Raw genomic sequence first — 18,774 nt, forward strand, 5'->3', positions numbered from 1 at the left:
TTCAAGCCAAGCCAAGGGGTTTATGGCTTTATAACTACAAAGACCCTAAAAGAAACAAGGCATCATTTCATAGAGGAGAACACTCAGACCCCAAGACTCCTGTGGGCCTCTCCACAGGCAGGGCGGAGGCGAGATGCTGCCTATGACTCCCAGGCCAGGGCTCTCCTGGTGACACCCTGGGCCCCTGGCAGGAGTCCTAGGGCATGGAAGTTCCAGGGATCCTGGAGTTTTCACTATTTTTAAGCTATCTGCAAGTCAGTAAGTGTAGAATTCCCAGAATCCAGTGGCTTGTCCAAATGCAGCCTGGCTTGTTAGACTGAGAAGCGGCAGGTTGTCAGAGCCTGGGGTCGCCCTGAACACAGAAAGGAGGGAGACGTCTCACAGGAAGGATGCACAGAGCAAGGAGAGAGCTTTGCTCGCCTGGGAACTGACGCTCCCCGATCCATGATCCAGCAGCTGTGGCTCGCCTGGGAACCGACGCTCCCTGATCCAGTGGCCGTGGCTCGCCTGGGAACCGACGCTCCCCGACCCAGTGTCCGTGGCTCGCCTGGGAACCGACACTCCCTGATCCATGATCCAGCAGCCCTGGCTCGCCTGGGAACTGACGCTCCCCGACCCAGCAGCCGTGGCTGCTTCAGCTCCTGCAAGTACATCTGCCCAAAACATAACTTGCTGTGTCTGGCTGGGCAAAACTGAGCACCTTCTAGAAGCCGTCCAAACCCACGTGCCTGGTCCGGCCTGACTGTCTCAGGAGCTAGCTCCGGCTGTCTTCTCGTGCCCGCCTGTCAGCGTCTTTTGGCCACTCTTGGCATCATTCCCTTTCCAGACTGCAAAGCGCATCTCATCCCACGAGCCCTCCTCCTGCCGCTTCTCTTTTCACCCATTACTCCTATTTCATGAGTAAAAGACCAAGAGGTGGCCGGGCGCGGTGGCTCAAGCCTGTAATCCCAGCACTTTGGGAGGCGGAGACGGGCGGATCACGAGGTCAGGAGATCGAGACCATCCTGACTAACACGGTGAAACCCCGTCTCTACTAAAAAATACAAAAAACTAGTCGGGCGAGGTGGCGGGCGCCTGTAGTCCCAGCTACTCGGGAGGCTGAGGCAGGAGAATGGCAGGAACCCGGGAGGCGGAGCTTGCAGTGAGCCGAGATCGCGCCACTGCACTCCAGCCTGGGGACAGAGCAAGACTCTGTCTCAAAAAAAAAAAAAAAAAAGACCAAGAGGTCTGTGGAGCTTTGAGCTGAACCCCGTGTCCCTGGGCTTTCGATTCTATTTCCACACAATCTTTTTCTCACCCTAGTTGTGAGGCTGGGGCTTGTGGAGGAAGAAGGTGCCAAAATCTGGGAGGCCAGAGGGACTTGGCAGGGCCCACCAGCTCAAAGGCAGCTCCCTCGGTGACCCCACTAGCGGCAGTGCTCGTCCTTCCCAGCCTGAGAGCTGCACCGTCAAAGTCACTTTATGATTATTGTTCTTTTTATTTTTTATTTTTTGGAGACAGTGTCACTCTGTCGTCCAGGCTGACGTGCACTTGCGTGATCTCGGCTCACTGCAACCTCCACCTCCCAGGTTCGGGCCTCACCCTCCTGAGTAGCTGGGACTATAGCCGTAAGCCACCACATCCAGCTGATTTTTGTATTTTTAGTACAGACAGGGTTTCACCATGTTGGCCAGGCCAGTCTCGAACTCCCGACCTGAAGTGATCCACCCACCTCAGCCTCCCAAAGTGCTGGGATTTACAGGCATGAGCCACCATGCCCAGCCCACTGTCAAAGTCACTTCTGATTCCGGAGGGCAAATAGCACCGATGGACCAGGGGGAGGGCTTCAAGGCAGAGACCAGGTCCAGGTCTCAGCTCCCAGGCTCCCCTGCCCTCTCTGAGCCTCCCTCCCTTTCACACGTGTCCAAAGAGGGAAGTGAGGTCCGCCCTGACGCGGCTGTCAGAGGATCACATAAGATGACACACACAAAAGGCTTAGCACTAATAGGCGCAGCCCGACAGGGACAGCTCAGGGGCCGGGAGGGCTGGGCAGAGGGCCCGAAGGCACTGGACACAGATGAGGCACTGAGGCAGGTGCGGAAGGAAAGTCCTATATTACGCTTTGGTCCAAGTCCCATCTGCTCAGGCACTTCCCTCAGGAACACTCAGGCCATGGTCTCTTTTACTCAAAAGCTTCCTAGACAGCTGTCTGAGTGCTCACTTATTCCACAAATATTCACTGGGGACCTGCTGTGCACGGGGAACCGTTCTAGATGCTGGGGTTACGGTGCTGAACACGGTAGGTAAGACCCCGCCCTTATGGAGGGTATATTCTATTGGGGTGAGACAAACAAGAAATAAGTATTTTCAATGAAAAAGATACGTCAGAGAGTGACAGGTGCTCGCTGACATAAAACAAATCAAGGTGACAGGAGAGGGAGATGAGAAGGTACATGGTTAATTTAGAGGGTCAGGAAGATCTCACTGCAAAGGGGGCATTCAAGCTGAATGCCTTTTTGAATGTTTTTCATAAGAATGGGAGGAAATAGGCCGGGCACAGTGGCTCATGCCTGTAATCCCAGCACTTTGGGAGGCCAAGGTGGGTGGATCAAGAGGTCAGGAGATTGAGACCATCCTGACTAACACGGTGAAACCCCGTCTCTACTAAAAATACAAAAAATTAGCCGGGCGTGGTGGCGGCACCTGTGGTCCCAGCTACTCGGGAGGCTGAGGCAGGAGGATGGTGTGAACCCGGGAGGCGGAGCTTGCAGTGAGCCGAGATGGCGCCGCTCACTCCAGCCTGGGCGACAGAGCGAGACTCTGTCTCAAAAAAAAAAAAAAGAAAGAAAAAAAGGAATGGGAGAGGAAATGGGCCAGGCGTGGTGGCTCACACCTGTAATCCCAGCACTTTGGGAGGCCAAGGCAGGTGGATCACCTGAGGTCAGGAATTCAAGACCAGCTTGACCAACATGGTGAAGCCCTATCTCTACTAAATATATAAAAATTAGCTGGGTGTGATGGCGCGTGCCTGTAATCCCAGCTACTTGGGAGGCTGAGGCAGGAGAATCCCTTGAACCCAGGAGGTGGAGGTTGCGGTGAGCCGAGATCGCGCCATTGCACTCCAGCCTGGGCAACAAGAGCGAAACTCTATCTCAAAAAAACAAAAACAAAGAATGGGAGGAAATGAAAAAGCCCTAAAGGAGCCCAAATAAGTCAGCTAGTAAAGACTCCAGAGAAGGAGAAGAGCGGCGTGTTAGCAATTGAGCCAAAGCAAACAGTCAGTTCATTTTTCACATATTTCCAGATGGAGGGGAGTGGGTCCTATGTGCACATTTATACAAGTGATTTTGCAAAGCCTGACTTTTTCCTGTGATGCCTGGATCCAGGAAGCACCTAAATTCAGAGAGAGGAGACCTGGGGGAGAAAGTCCTTGTGAGGTGGCTCCGATGTACAGCACTCCCAGGCCAGCCCCATCAGCCAGGGAGAGACAAGTTATCCTGTAACTGTGTCCTAAACACAGGGGCACCGTGACTTGTTTTGTGGGATTAAATGAAAGTAGGCTATTTCCTGATGCGCTGGATCGCATTTTCTGAGCTTGCAGACTCAGCAGTTGGCCAGATTAAAGTGAGAAGCAACTTCTGTTGGCCCAGATCATGCCCAGGCCTACGAGAGGTTACAGTCGGTGTCAGGGTGGGAGACTTGGCAAATCATGACCACCAGCCAGGCCTCCCCACTGCAATCCAGGAGTCTCAGATGGTTCCTATCCTTCCAGCACCTGAGGGAACCAACACAGAGAAGCGAGAATTACAGAAGGGATGGGTACACCCTGTTCGATGGGGAAGCATGGGGCCGCTGGCACTCTGGAAGGATGCATGGCGCGATTCTCCCAGCACCTGCGTAGTCAAGGTGCTCGCATCCACCCAAGCCATGCAGGGCCCTCACCACAGCACTGACGGGGCCGCCCACGTCCACCAAACCACGCCAGACCCTCACCACCTGCACGGATGGGGCCTCCCATCCCGCCAGGCCTGTCTGGGGCCCTCCCACCACAGCACTGACGGGGCCGCCCGCGTCCACCAAACCACGCAGGGCCCTCAGCACCTGCACAGACGGAGCCACCTGCGTCCACCAAACCCCGGCAGGAAATGGGCTCCACCTGCTCCACGTTTCCATGACGCCACTGGGTGGCGACAGATGTGTTAACTGGTTCCTGCCCCTTTCTTTACCCCCAGTGAGGGTCCCTCCCGTCTTCACCAGCTGTCCTCAGTTGTCTTTCAAGTGTAAAAGAACACACGAAGACAATTACTCTGGGCCCCTCCAACTCAATGTTCACATGCTTCAGAACTTTGCTAAGATATCTTGGGGGAGGCTTCTCCTGGTTAATCCCAGCATTATGAAACCCTTCCAGAAAAGCACAGGAAAAGGATCCTAAGGTAGAAACAGTGAGTGGATCAAGAGAACGAATTCCCCCAGCTGCCGGCCAACCATGCTGCCATGTTGATAGCAACAATGTCGGGGTGTCCATCACGTCTCCGGGTCTCCTCTGAGCCGCAGTGCGTTAAGCGGGCCGCACCCTGTGCTGGTCACACCACCTGGCTTGGTACTGTCAGGGCTGCACAGTCACGATGGGCGGTCAGGACCAGACGCAGGCTCCATCAAGCCTCCCGCATCACACCTCGGGGACCCTGAGAGGGCTTGAGATGTCCCGAGTAAAGCGTTTACAACGGTCAATGAAGTCACAAGCAGGCAAGGCTTCTGTGATCCTGACAGATGGAAAGTCCTCAGAAGCATGCTCAGGGAGTGGGTTAGCTGAAGATCACATGCAGTTTATTTTCTCCATAAGTTTTCAGAAGCCCCCTTAGAAATAATAAATGTCCGGCCAGGCGCAGTGGCTCTCACCTGTCATCCGAGCACTTTGGGAGGCCAAGGTGAGCGGATCACCTGAGGTCAGGAGTTCGACACCAGCCTGGCCAACATGGTGAAATCCCATCTCTACTAAAAACACAAAAATTGGCCGGTCGCAGTGGCTCACGCCTATAATCCCAGCGATTTGGGAAGCTGAGGTGGGTGGATCACCTGAGGTTGGGAGTTCGAGACCAGCCTGACCAACATGGAGAAACCCTGTCTCTAATAAAAATACAAAATTAGCTGGGTATGGTGGCGCATGCCTGTAATCCCAGCTATTCAGGAGGCTGAGGCAGGAGAATCGCTTGAACCCGGGAGGTGGACGTTGCAGTGAGCTGAGATCGCGCCATTGCACTCCAGCCTGGGCAACAAGAGCAAAACTCCATCCAAAAAAAAAAATTAGTGGGGAGTGGTGGCAGATGCCTGTAATCCCAGCTGCTCGGGAGGCTGAGACAGGGGAGTCACCTGAACCCAGGAGGCAGAGGTTGCAGTGAGCCGAGATCACACCACTGCACTCCAGCCTGGGCAACAAAGAGTTAAATTCCACCTCAGTAAGAAAAAGAAATAATAAATGTCTGCCTGCTGATCAGTCATCATTCCTCAAAGGCCCTGAAGGACAGAGAAACAAGAGCATTCGCTCTGTATTCCAATCACCACCTAGAGAGGGCTGCCTAGAGTCAACAGCAGGTGTGGGCCTCAGCTCCTGGTGAGACAGCCCTGAGCCCGAGCCAATGCGGCAGCTGCCATCCCCCGCCTCAAGTTCTAGGAGGGCTCCGGGAGAGCCCAGTGGAGCCAGAAGCCCATCCTGCCTCGGAAGCCGTTTCCAGGAGGCAGCTGTGAACCAGAGGTGATGACACCAACTACCCTCTGTGGGACTCGACTGGAGCCTTTGCACCCACCACCGGCTCCTTCCAGATCACCCAGTTTGCCATTCTCTGGGGATGGGATAAGGCACAAATGAGGCTGCAGGGATATGGGAAACCGTGACACGACCCTGTCCAAAAAGGCCTTCCCCAGGCCAACCGTGCCTCACAATTAAAGGAGAGAGAGGAACAAGTGAAATGGCTAAGACATGGGCTGCACTGAGCGAGCTGTAAACCTCCAGGCCTAGCTCCCTTCCCCCCCCGCCCCCGCTCTGCCCCCAGCCCCGCTGCCAGAAAAGGAGCCAGCAGCAGCAGCCGGGGCTGATCATGCAGGGGCAGGGAGGGCGATTTGGATGGAGCCAGTGACGATCTGCCAAGGAAATGTTTTCCGAATGAAAGTTATCACAGAGGTGGCCAGACACAGTGGCTCATGCCTGTGACCCCAACAGTCTGGGAGGCCAAGGTAGGTGGATCACTTGAGGCCAGGAGTTCGAGACCAGCTTGCCAACATGGCCAAACCCCACCTCTACTAAAAATACAAAAATTAGCCAGGTGTGGTGGCGCATGCCTGGAATCCCAGCTATTTGGAAGGCCGAGGCACAGGAATTGCCTGAACCCAGGAGGCAAAGGTTGGTGAGCCGAGATCACATCACTGCATCTAGCCTGGGCCACAGAGACTCTGTCTCAAAAAAAAAAAAAAGAAAGAAAGAAAAGTTATCACAGAGGGGAAAGGCGACATTGTGACGTTTTCTCCACCGTTTCTGTCTTGGGCCTAAGAGGAGAAATGTCAGAGCATAAGGAGCGGATTGGCTTGAGGTCTTCCTTGAGAAGTAGCAGGGAGCAAGCAAGAGAACAGGGCACCTGCTGAGGCCAGAGCACCACTGGCCAGTACTGCTGGCCACGGAATTTAAATGCCCGCACCTCACAGCAAGGAGGCCAGACCAGCTGCACAGAACCCCAGGGCACCGCCCGAACCACGGCACAGTGTTACACAAACGTCAGCTACTTCCAGGCATCTGTGAATCAACAGGTGCTTTCAAACTGCGGCCGAAAATTCCAGGACATGCTTTTAAATTGCAATCTTCCAGAGACGCGGATATTTGATTTCCATATATCTAAGCTGAAGCTGAGATTTTCTTCACAACAGCAAAGAGAACAATGATGAGGAAGCACTAATCATGATTTATACTATATTTATATATATTTTAAAATCTCGTTCCATGTTGTATCTTAAGTTTATAAAACAAGTATATATTACATGCAATCTATTGGGTAACTTTAATTAAAGGTTTTTTGTTGTTGTTTTTTGTTTGTTTTGAGACAGAGTCTCGCTCCGTCACCCAGGCTGGAGTGCAGTGGCGCCATCTCAGCTCACTGCAACCTCCCCCTCCAGGGTTCAAGCGATTCTCCTGCCTCAGCCTCCTGAGTAGCTGGGATTACAGGCACCCACCACCACGTCCGGCTAATTTTTGTATTTTTAGTAGAGACAGGGTTTCACTATGTTGACCAGGCTGGTCTCAAACTCCTGACCCCATGATCTGCCCACCTTGGCCTCCCAAAGTGCTGGGATTACAGGCGTGAGCCACCGCACCCGGCCAAAAGTTTTTTTAATATAGAAAAAGCAGAGCTGATTAGCATGGGTCCTGCTTATGCCCTTCACAGACCCATGGTCATTGAATAGGCACAGCTATCGATCTGGGGGCTGCTTCTGGAAATAAAACCACAGCTGCTTGGAGGAACTAATTCACCCCAAGCCTTGGCCTAGAAAATGGCAGCCTGTTAACTAGGAAGGCTGTTAATTGATTTCGGTGGTTAAGATGGATAATTAAAGAAACAAGGAAGGATCAGAGCCTGAAGCTGAAGGCACTAGCCTCCGGGAGATCCTCTATGGTGCCGGGAGCCTGGAAAATGTGTGCAAGAGTGAGACACCGGCATCAGTGACATCACAGAACCCCCACTCCTGGGCAGGTAGCGGGAGGGTCTAGTCTCTCAACCCCCACCAAGAGAGGACGGGGAGAGCCCACAGGCATGGAAGCGCGGCCTTTATGGGGCATTGTCTTCATGGCCTTAGGAATGGCCCACTCTTTTCTAGGAGCCGCTGGGAGGGAGGGCGCAGACAGGGCTGCCACCCCTGGAAACGCTATCTAAAACCCCGATCTTAGAGGCCTGGGCCCAACCTGCTTTGTACAAGAATGCCAAGAGTGGAGGGCCTCTGAGCTCCCCTCACCTGACGGGCCACCCTGAGGACGGCCACGTCCCACGCACAGCCCTCTACCTGGGACATTCGCAATGAGAACCTTACAGGCAGCCAGAGGCGTTTCTAGTGAGGTCCGAAGCAAACGCGCAGGGCATCAGGGAAACGCCGAGTGTATTATCCCAGGGGCCTGAAACTCTTGCATAAACATGTGCCTCTGGAGGGGGAAAGACCTACCAGTTCCTGATCCTGGAAAAAAGAGTATTTTGTTAACCATGTATCCTTAGCACCTAGAACAATGCCTGCACATAGTGGGTTCTCAATGTAAATGGATGAACACGTTTAGAGAGTAATAAAAGGATCCAAGGATTCCTAAGATCATGAACTCCATTAGACCCAGCGGTGCTGGTAATGCCTGCGTGCATAACCTCTACCATCCAAGACTCTGACCCCTGAAAAAAACCCTCAGATTAGCACAGCTTCGTGGTAAAAGTGTGTCTGCTGTGCAAACACCGCGTTAGACAAATGCAGTGGCCTTTCACCTGGTTCCTCAGGAAACTAGAGTGTCGTGGTCAAGGCCCCAGGCTGGCCCTCTACACCACCAGGGTTTAATCCCAGCTCTGCTCCACGCTCAGCAGCCAGGGAAAGTCACTTCGCATCTGTGACCTCTGGTTCATCTGCAGTATGGGAATGTAGTGTGTCTGCTTCGTAGTTGATAGAGGGGGGATAACTGGGTTGATACAGGTAAAGTGGTCAGAAGAGTGCCTGGTGCATAGGCAAGTGCGCAAGAAATGTCACCATTCCCACCCCTAGCTCGCCTGGCGTAACACACCATGCGGAGAAGCAAGAACTCAGCACCAGAAAGAGCTGGGTTCAGATTCTGCCTTTGCTTCTTACCGACGATGTGGCCTCCATCAAGCTGTGCGAAGCCCCTGAGTGGCTGTTTCTGGCCACGTTGGTGGGGATGGTGGATAATGCACCTGGTTTACAGCACTCCCCGCCCAGGCAGCCACATGCTCTTCACAGAGCCCGGCAGGCATCCACTAAGTAAGTGTCGTTGGTCTGGGGATTGGGGGAAGGGGAAGCATCTCTAAACCAGTTTTGCAGGCAACTTCTTGGAGTACAGCCAATAAGGAACTGGCAAAAGAAAAAAAAAAGTGCTCCAAGTTTACATTTGATAAAATCTCACTGGGAATATTATTTATTTGAGATGTTCTTGACATTTCACTTCAATTTTATTCAAATTGCTTGGCCCTGCAGCCCAAGTAAAGTGGAAAAGCACCAGGCAGGGTTGAAGCCTCTGCGCCCTTTCCCTTTCCAACCCCAGAGACACGAAGGAGCTCTTTCTGGAGTCTGGGAGGCAGAACTCAACTGCAGAAACTGCCTATCATGTCTCTTCTTTACTTTTACCGTAAACCCCACTGAAAAGTTTAAAGAGCTGTAAGTCATTTTAATTCATATCACGGGGAACACCTTAGAAGCATAAAGTGGCCAGTGTTTTGAAATCCTTGGAGATTTTTATTAAATGTTAGCATTGTTCTCCAAGTTTGCAAATGGTTTCTAAAACAGAACAAACCATTTCACAGCCATGGACTTTGAACATGCAGATTTGTGATGACTGGGGGAGGCTGCCTGTCACAGCATCTTGAAAGCACTGAAGGACACGAGGATTGGAGCCAGGGGCTGACAGAGCTAGAGCCCTCCAGGGCTGCCCGGCTCTGCTGACTTAGGACCATCTCCTCCCGAAGTCACTGTGACTGAGCAACACAACTGCGGCAGCAACACTTCGCACAGCACGCAAAAGCACCAGACTCGGGCTCCGAACACCCGTCTCAGCCAAAAGGGAGGGGGATTATTACTTAATCCTTATCACTAAAGTCAAAGGTAAGACTGGCTTGTTACTGCTTGATTCCACGGTAATCAACCATTTGCCCGGCCGGGAACATCCAAGGGTTCAGAAATACATTGAAGAAGAGGCACCTGCAGTGAGAGCTGCTTTCAAAGGTCACAAATACCTGCCTCTGCTTGCATTCCTGTGGGCCTAAACTGGTAAACAGGATGGCACGAGGCTGGCAGAGCTAAACTGGTAAACAGGATGGCACGAGGCTGGCAGAGCTTTTATGGAAACGAAGTTGCAATTTCACTCTTTGGTCATGTGGAGAAGACAATTCAAGAAACATAAAATAAATCTGGTAAAGTTTCTAAAAGCTTAATGTCAAAAACTGCAAATTGGAAGATAAGCCTAAACATGTATTAGCTGACCTGTCATTCTAAAATGAAATCTGAAGCTCTTTATTATTTCTTCTGTCAAACAACTGAGAGGACCCCGTATGTAAAAGTAACTCTTCTGGACACTGTATGAGTCTGGTGGGAGGACAGTTCCTGCAGCCACTTTTGGGTGCAACATTGTTCTAATACGTAACATGCCTGGACTCCGTCCCTGCTGATAAGGCACACAGGATACTGCCAACGAATGAAGAACAAAACGTTCAAATAAAAGTTTACAAAAAATAAAAATAAAACAGGCCAGGTGCAGTGGCTCACACTTGTAAGCCCAGGACTTTGGGAGGCTGAGGCAGGTGGATCATGAAGTGAGGAGTTCAAGACCAGACTGGCCAACAAAGTGAAACCCCGTCTCTACTAAAAATACAAAAATTAACTGAGTGTGGTGACGGGCGCCTACAATCCCAGCTACTTGGAAGGCTGAGGCAGGAGCATCGCTTGAACCTTGGAGGTGGAGGTTGCAGTGAACCGAGATCACACCCCTGCACTCCAGCCTGGGCGACACAGCCAGACTCTGTCTCAAACATAAATAAATAAATAGCCTTCAGGAAAACAATGATATTAATAACATTGGTACCCGATTAGTAAACTTAATTCATCCTCCTACGATTCTCTGAGGTTGAAAACACAGCTGTCTCCATCTTACACCTGGAGAAACAGGTTCAGTGACGTCACATCAACAGCCCAGTCCTCATAGACATCGAAGGGCAGGGCCAGGAATCTAAGCTTGGCTCCATCTCTCTCCACAACGTGCTCTGAATCCCTGCACACTCCTGTCCGCTAAACCGCTCCAGATCTCCTCCTCCTTTCTCTGCCTCAGGGCCAGTGTGCCAAAACAGACGGGCAAGGCCAGCTGCAGGCTGCACAGCATCTCCCAACAGGTCACCCGCTAACATCTCAAGTTCAGCCTTTCCGGAATGTTGAGATCACCTTCCCTCCTTCCCCAAACTCTAAACGCCAGCTCCTCCTTGTCCCTGTGTGTGTGTGTTTTGTTTTGTGGTGGCATGGCTCTGCCTTCAGTTGCTAGGACCAGCAGTTTCAGAACCTCCCTCACAGCCCTTCTCATCTAATCCATGCTCAGACTTCTTCCAAATCCCTCCTCTCCCCTTCAAGGCTGCAGCTCTGCCGGCTACTCAACTCAGCCTCCCGCTTCCCACTGGTTTTCCCGTGTCCTGTCTTTCCCTCTTCCGCGGTGCTTCCAGCCACACCTTCCCCAGATTTGTCTCCAGTCACGCAACTGCCCCACTCAAAAAACGTTCAAAATCCTTCATCTCTCCCTGTGTATACCCGCAAACCTGTAACGTGGTCACCCTTGCCATCTGATGCTTCCCCAACGTATCCACAATTTCACAGCCACGAACCCACCATGAGCACTCCACGCTTTGGTCAAAGTGAGTGGGCAACTTTTCCAGAAACACGTTCCCCTCTCAGGACTCCTCCCCCGTGGCCACCAGCCTGAGCTGCGGTCCAGCCGCCAGGTCCAGCACCTGCCCATTCTTGGCGCCCCGAAGTCCTTCACCATAAATCGCATTTTTGGCGCCTCTATGAAAGCAAAAATTTTTTTGTTTGTTTTTGGTTTTTTCGGTGGAGTCTCGCTCTGTTGCCCAGGCTGGAGTGCAGTGGCCAATCTCAGCTCACTGCAACCTTCGCCTCCCGGGTTCCCGCCGTTCTCCTGCCTCAGCCTCTCGAGTAGCTGGGGCTACAGGCGCTGCCACCACACCCAGCTAATTTTTATATTTTTAGTAGAGATGGGGTTTCACTGAGTCAGCCAAGATGGTCTCGATCTCCTGACCTTGTGATCCCCCTGCCTCAGCCTCCCAAAGTGCTGGGATTACAGGCTGAGCCACCGCGAAAGCATCTTTCAGGCTGGGCACAGTGGCTCACACCTGCAATCCCAGCACTTTGGGAGGCCGAGGCGGGCGGGTCACCGGAGTCAGGAAATCGAGACCAGCCCGACCAACATGGATAAACCCCGTCTCTACTAAAAATACAAAAACTAGCCGGGCGAGGTGGCTGCGCCTGTAGTCCCAGCTACTCGGGAGGCTGAGGCAGGAGAATTGCTTGAACCCAGGAGGCGGAGCTTGCAGTGAGCCGAGATCGTGCCACTGCACTCCAGCCTGGGCGACAGAGCGAGACTCCGCCAAAAAAAAAAAAAAAAAAAAGCAAGCATCTTTCAAAACCTCTAATGCGTGTTATAACTATACAAATATTTTTTCCTACAGAGTAAACTCTGTTGTTCTCGTCTTCTGGAACTTTGTACATGGGGGGTGGATGTTCAGTAATATTTAGTGAAATTGAACGAAATCAGTGAATTCTTCAGTCAGTGATTTGGAAATGGATACAAAGGGAGGTCAGCTCCACAAAACAAAAAAGCTGAAGCCACTGGAGGACCCCTTACTTCCAAAGGAATGCAAACAAAGTAGACAACATTCGAACCTGACATTTGAACCACAATTTCATCAGCTTGACTCAGGTTTGCAGAGCGTTCTCCTGACCTGCACAGCTTCTCTCCCAAGAGGGGATGGAGGGAGCCGGAAGCCCAGAGGGAAGTCTCCCAGGGCACGTTTGCCCAAAGCAACGGCTCCTTGGAATCTAAGCCTGAATTCACATCAAAAATGTAGCCTGGCTAACATGGCTAAACCCTGTCTCTACCATAAATACAAAAATTAGACCAGGCGCAGTGGCTTACACTTCTAATCCCAGCACTTTGGGAAGCCAAGGCGGGTGGATCACTTGAGGCCAGGAGTTCGACCCTGGCCAACTTGGCAAAACCCCATCTCTACTAAAAATACAAAAAATTATCCAGGTATGGTGGGGTGCGCTGTAATCTCAGCTACTCGGGAAATTGAGGCAGGAGAATCACTTGAACCCGGGAGGCGGAGGTTGCAGTGAGCTGAAATTGCACCACTGCACTCCAGTCTTGGCAATGGAGTGAGACTCTGTCTGTAAATAAATAAATAAATAAAACACAAATACAAATACAAAACTTAGCCGGGTGTGGTGGTGCACTTCTGTTGCCCTAGCTGCCTTGGAGGCTGAGATGGGAGGATCGCTTAAGCCCAGGAGGCAGAGGTTGCAGTAAGCTGAGATTGCACCACTGCACTCCAGCCTGAGTGACAGAGAGTGAGGCCCGTCTCAAAAAAAAAAAAAAGACCGGTGCCGGAATAACTAATGGATGAGATTTAGAGTTTGGTGAATTTTAATTGATTTCTAAAAAATAAAGGAAGAGATGTGTAGTGTGGCCAAAAGAGCCCCAAGCCGGAGTTCCTGAGGCCCCAGCCACAGGCCAAGTCATCTCCTCTTCCTCAGTCTCAGGGTCCTCTTCTGTATGAGGAGGTGATAGACTACAGACTAGGTGACTGTTGAGTGCCTTTCAGTTTAAAACTCAACGATTCCATGAATGTTTTAATAGGAGCAATAAAAGTGACTACAACAGCAACTTTAGGTTACACCAGGCTCTGTGCTTCAACTCCTGATGTTTCCATCATGACCCCGGGTGAGCTCCCTCAGCCGGCTCCAGTGAGGTTCCTGCAAACCTGCAGTCACCCCATCCCTTTGGGTACATGCTGTTCTAGGTCTGCTCTTCAGCACTAACGGGATCTTTGCAGGAATGCTGGTTTTTCATTCCGGATTTCAGCACCTGGAATGAATGGAAGTTGGGGGCCTGGTTTGAGAATCATGCTACCTGCCCGATGACATGCGATACTGCAAACGGCCAAACGCTGAACTTCCCGCAAGATCACCTGTGTCCAGCATCTAGTCCTCCCTCTCAGCTACCCCAAGAACCAGGCATCAACACCAGTCCCAAGGGTACAGCACTGTCACACCCAAAGGCTGGTAAAAACCGAAGTGCCCCAAAATAGAGAACAAGTTCAACACCTCCTGATGTGCGCAGGGGAGCAGCACACAGCCGTGAATGCAGACGAGGTAGATGAAGATGTCCTGACATTGAAGGATGTTCCTTGAATAATGTTAAATAACAAAGCAAACTACAGAAGCGTGTGTTGAGTGTGATCCCATTTTGTCTGCTGTTTACTTATAGGCATATGTAAATATGTGTTCACGTGTAAACTCATATGAGTGTAAAGAAGTATCTGGAAAAATAAGCAGTAAATCATTTACAGTGGATACCCCCGGGATACATATGGGGTGGGTTTCACTCTTTCCTTGGATTATATTGAATGGTTTAAATTTTGTCAACGAATGCCACATGATAATATTTCTTTAAAGCCTGGTATTCACAACTATCTAGTATAAAAGTACACATGGCCGGGTGCGGTGGCTCACGCCTGTAATCCCAGCACTTTGAGAGGCCAAGGCGGGTGGATCACGAGGTCAGGAGATCGAGACCATCCTGGCTAACACGGTGAAACCCTGTCTCTCCCAAAAATACAAAAATTATCCGGCATGGTGGCACATGCCTGTAGTCCCAGCTACAGGGAAGGCTGAGGTGGGAGCACCAATTCAGCCGGGGAGGTTGAGGCTGCAGTGAGCCATTATCGCACCACTGCACTCCAGCCTGGGCAACAGAGTGCGACTCTATCTCAAAATAAATAAATAAATAATACACGTATCTTCTGTAGCCAAAATTAGCATGCTTCATCCAGGCCCTACTATCAAAATCTCACTATCTGAGGTCCCGCTATCTAAGGTTACTTAGGAAGTGGGACACTTCAAAACACATCTTACATTTCTAAGTCTCTCTAGGAGTGTGACAGGTACTGACCATTTTTTAAGCTATCAGACATGAGAAGCCCTTTTTTTTTCTTTTCTGAGACTTACTTTTTTGAGACAGAGTCTCACTCTGTCGCAAGGTTGGAGTAGAGTGGCACAGTCTCGGCTCACTGCAACCTCCGCCTCCCGGGTTCAAGCAATTCTCCTGCCTCAGCCTCCCAAGTAGATGGGATTACAGGCACCCGCCACCAAGCCTGGCTAATTTTTGTATTTTTAGTAGAGGCGGGGTTTCACCTTGTTGACCAGGCTGGGCTCCATCTCCTGACCTCAGGTGATCCACCTGCCTCGGCCTCCCAAAGTGCTGGGATTACAGGTGTGAGCACCCAGTCGACAGCCCTCTTTTTAAAATATATCCCTGGTCCTCAAAGGCAGTTAAAGCTGTGAGCCACCTATAATAGCTGTAAATTAAAGCTTGAATAAGATTTCACCTGGGTGTGTTTCTAAAGTAAGAATCCTTAGGAATGTGTTATTAAGAGGGGCCAGAGGCAACAGCAATGGAGTCATCGCCTTCCTTAACATGTCTGCTTAATATTCAAAAATAAATGTGATCATACAACTCCTTTACATGAATGGTCTCCGCCAATCCATACTGTGGGACCAACGCCAGGCAGCCTCCCAGTAAGAAGAGGAATCTAGATTGCAGGATGGGGGGCGGAGAAGAGATTTTAAAAATGGAGACATGCGTTCCAAACCAAAGTAGTGGGATTACATTTGTTCAGGTCAGCTCTGAGCATCATGTGTCTTTTCTTTTGAGACGAAGTCTCACTCTTGTCGCCCAGGCTGCTGTGCAATAGCGCGATCTTGGCTCACTGCAACCTCTGCCTCCAGGGTTCAAGCAATTCTCCTTCCTCAGCCTCCCAAGTAGCTGGGATTACAGGCGCACACCACCACACCCAGCTAACTTTTGTATTTTTAATAGAGACGGGGTTTCACCATGTTGGTCAGGCTGGTATTGAACTCCTGACCTCAGGCAATCCACCCGCCTTGGCCTCCCAAAGTGCTGGGATTACAGACATGAGCCACCGCGCCCAGTCCATCATGTGTCATTTTTATAGCGTACGTAAGTGCAGGGAATGTTAGGAAGGTGTATGGACAATCTGAAAACCCAGTTACCCTTTAGTTAAAAGTGTGGATCAGTTAGCTAGAAAACATCTGTGCACAGCTGCGCATGGTGGCTCACGCCTGTAATCCCAGCACTTTGGGAGGCCGAGGCAGGCGGATCACCTGAGGTCGGGAGTTCGAGACCAGCCTGACCAACATGGAGAAACCCCCGTCTCTACTAAAAAAAAAATTACAAAATTAGCTGGGCGTGGTGGCACATGCCTGTAATCTCAGCTACTCGGGAGACTGAGGCAGGAGAATCGCTTGAACCCGGGAGGCAGTGGTTCCGGTGAGCCAAGATCACACCATTGCACTCCAGCCTGGGCAACAAGAGCAAAATTCCGTCTCAAAAAAAAAAAGAAAAAAGAAAAGAAAAGAAAGAAAGGAAAGAAAAAGAAAATACCTGTGCACACCAACACAAACGAAAGGATGTTGTGTGACTCACAAAAACCTCACAAGAAGGGGTCCTTTGAGTCTCCCCTCGCCTTGACCCCTTGCTACTCACAATGAGATCAGCAGACACACAGTATCTGACGGGCAGCATTCACCACAGGAGGACTTCTCAGAAATGCCGAATCTCAGGACCCGTCCCAGAGCGACGGAAAGAGGGCACACGTCTTACCAAGATCCCCAATGATTCCGGTGCCCAGTGACGTTCGAGATGCACCCCACAGAGCATCCGAAACCATTCTACAAACAACTTTTGAGCTTTCCACTAATTGGGTGGGGGCTGCACACACCGTCATTGCAAATGGATAAGGGTTTTGGAGCCCTGGGTGTTTCCTCTTTCTGGCACAACATGGCAACGGTCCCAGCAAGGGGCAGCCCACGGGAGCTCCTTTGCACACCAGGCCTGCTGCTCCTAAAGGCTCTGGACACACAGGAGACCTCCCAGCCTGCTTGGGAGGGGGACACTCGCTCCTAACAAGTCTCGTTTCGGGTCAGAGACACTGGATTAGAAACCTGACTCGGGTGCCTAATCGCAGAAAGAGTGAAGGAGGACAGAGAAGAGAAGGGGAAGGAAGGCACCTGAGCCAGCACTTTCCTGTCTGAGGCCAGGGCGGGTATGACGGGCAGGCCAGGTGCCGGCTGAGAGGGGCACGAGGAAGGCTGCTCAGGGCAGAGGAGAGGAACGCGGGATGGAATCAGGCGTGCACCTGCGAGACGGACCCCCAGGTGGCCCCTCCAAGGTCAAGGGAGGGGGTGAGAACTTGAGTGAGGCTGAGCCAGCTTCTGCAGAGAGGCGCCCGGACATCAGACGGACAGAGGCTGACGCAGGAGGACCAGAGGGCCCAGCGCCGGACAGGCTCCCCGGGCGGACAGACAGACAGACAGACAGACAGACGGGCCCCGCCCGAGGCGACTCACAGGTGCGCGATGCCGGCCTTGCGCACCGCGGAGGAGATGGCTTTGACGGCCGTGCAGAGCGAGTTGAGCAGCTGGGTCAGCTCACCCGTGCCGCGGGCCTTCCTGCCCTCCTCCATGACGAAGCGGGTCAGGGTGTTGACGTCCGTGTCGAAGGGCGCCTGGTCAGCCATGCCGGGGCCGGGCCGCGGGGCGGCAGGTGCGGGGGCAGGTGCGGGGGGCAGGTGCGGGGGCCGGTGCGGGGGCAGGTGCGGCGGCAGGTGCGGGGGCAGGTGCGGGGGGCAGGTGCGGCGGCAGGTGCGGGGGCAGGTGCGGGGGCAGGTGCGGGGCGGGACCTGGCGGGAGGACGGACAGACGACTGCGGCCCCGAGTGTCCGCGGCGCTCGCGGTGAGACTGGGCCAGGCCGGGCGCGGGCGGGTGAACCGGGAACCTTTAGCCGCGGATCGGTCCCGCCCCCGCCCCCGGGAACACCTCGCGCCGCCTCCCGCCGCCCAGCCCGCGGCTCCGCCCGCCGGATCTTCGGACCCTCCCCGCGCCGCCCCCGCAGCCTCCGCGTCCTCCGTCCGCGCTGCGGGGCGGGGCTCGGGCCGTCGGACCCGCCGGAGAGAAAAGCTGTTTCTTTGCAGGAGTTTCCTCCACAATCATGACACGGAAGTTCACGGAGGTTGAGTAACTTGCTCCGCGCCCCAGTTGGGCAGCGAAACCCGCAGCAGCCCCGCCTGGGCAGACCGCCTTCTAGAGCGAGTTTGTTTTTGATTTGAGCGAGATGAGCGAGTTTTTGACGATGTGAAATGAGTTCAAAGAGTTGTTTTTGTCGATGAGCCGAGTCTGAGTTTGTTTTGTCGATGAGCGAGTCTGAGTTATTGTTTTTGAAATGATGCCGAAAATGAGCCTGAGTTATTATTTTCGAAACGAGATGATGAGTTCGAGTTATTATTTTGAACGATTTGTTTGTTTTGTTATTGTTTGAGTCGATGAGCGAAATGCCGAGCGATTATTTTTGTCGATGAGCTTGTTCGAGTTATTATTTTGTTTATTTGTTTGTTCGAGTTATTTTTCCGAACGATGAAATGAGCCGAGATGAAACGATGAGCGAGAGTCTGAGTTTTGGTTTTGAGTCTGTTGTTTGTTTCCTGAGTTTATCGATGAGTTTGAAAGAGTTTGTTTTATACGATGAGCGAGCGACGATGAGTTTGTTGTTTTGTCGATGACGAGCCGAGCGATGGAAAACGATGTTTTGTTTTGTTCGATTTGTTGTTCGAGTTATTTTGTTTGAGACGATGAGCGAGAGTTATTGTTTCGACGATGCCCGTTCGCCCCTGTCACTGCCCCCGTCCACCTGCCCGTGC

At 52.1% G+C, this 18,774-nt stretch overlaps 1 protein-coding gene and 1 long non-coding RNA gene across 2 annotated transcripts in view; both read right to left on the reverse strand.

Annotated features, from left to right (window-relative positions):
• Nucleotides 1-17,662, reverse strand: part of LOC101016387 (fructose-1,6-bisphosphatase 1) — a 32,630-nt gene extending 14,968 nt beyond the window's left edge. The window contains exon 1 of the mRNA XM_031654877.1: nucleotides 17,428-17,662. Within this exon, the coding sequence (XP_031510737.1) occupies nucleotides 17,428-17,597 (170 nt within the window). The 5' untranslated portion in view covers nucleotides 17,598-17,662. The remainder of the gene's footprint in view (nucleotides 1-17,427) is intronic.
• On the reverse strand, nucleotides 13,617-17,421 carry LOC116269976. The gene is made up of 2 exons (XR_004177768.1): nucleotides 16,565-17,421; nucleotides 13,617-13,864 (listed from the first exon to the last, which is right to left on the reverse strand). It is a non-coding gene; the product is annotated as an uncharacterized LOC116269976 (long non-coding RNA).
• Nucleotides 17,663-18,774: the final 1,112 nt, after the last annotated feature.

Source organism: Papio anubis, chromosome 13 (assembly GCF_008728515.1).
Source record: "Papio anubis isolate 15944 chromosome 13, Panubis1.0, whole genome shotgun sequence".
In the NCBI taxonomy this organism is placed as follows: domain Eukaryota; kingdom Metazoa; phylum Chordata; class Mammalia; order Primates; family Cercopithecidae; genus Papio; species Papio anubis.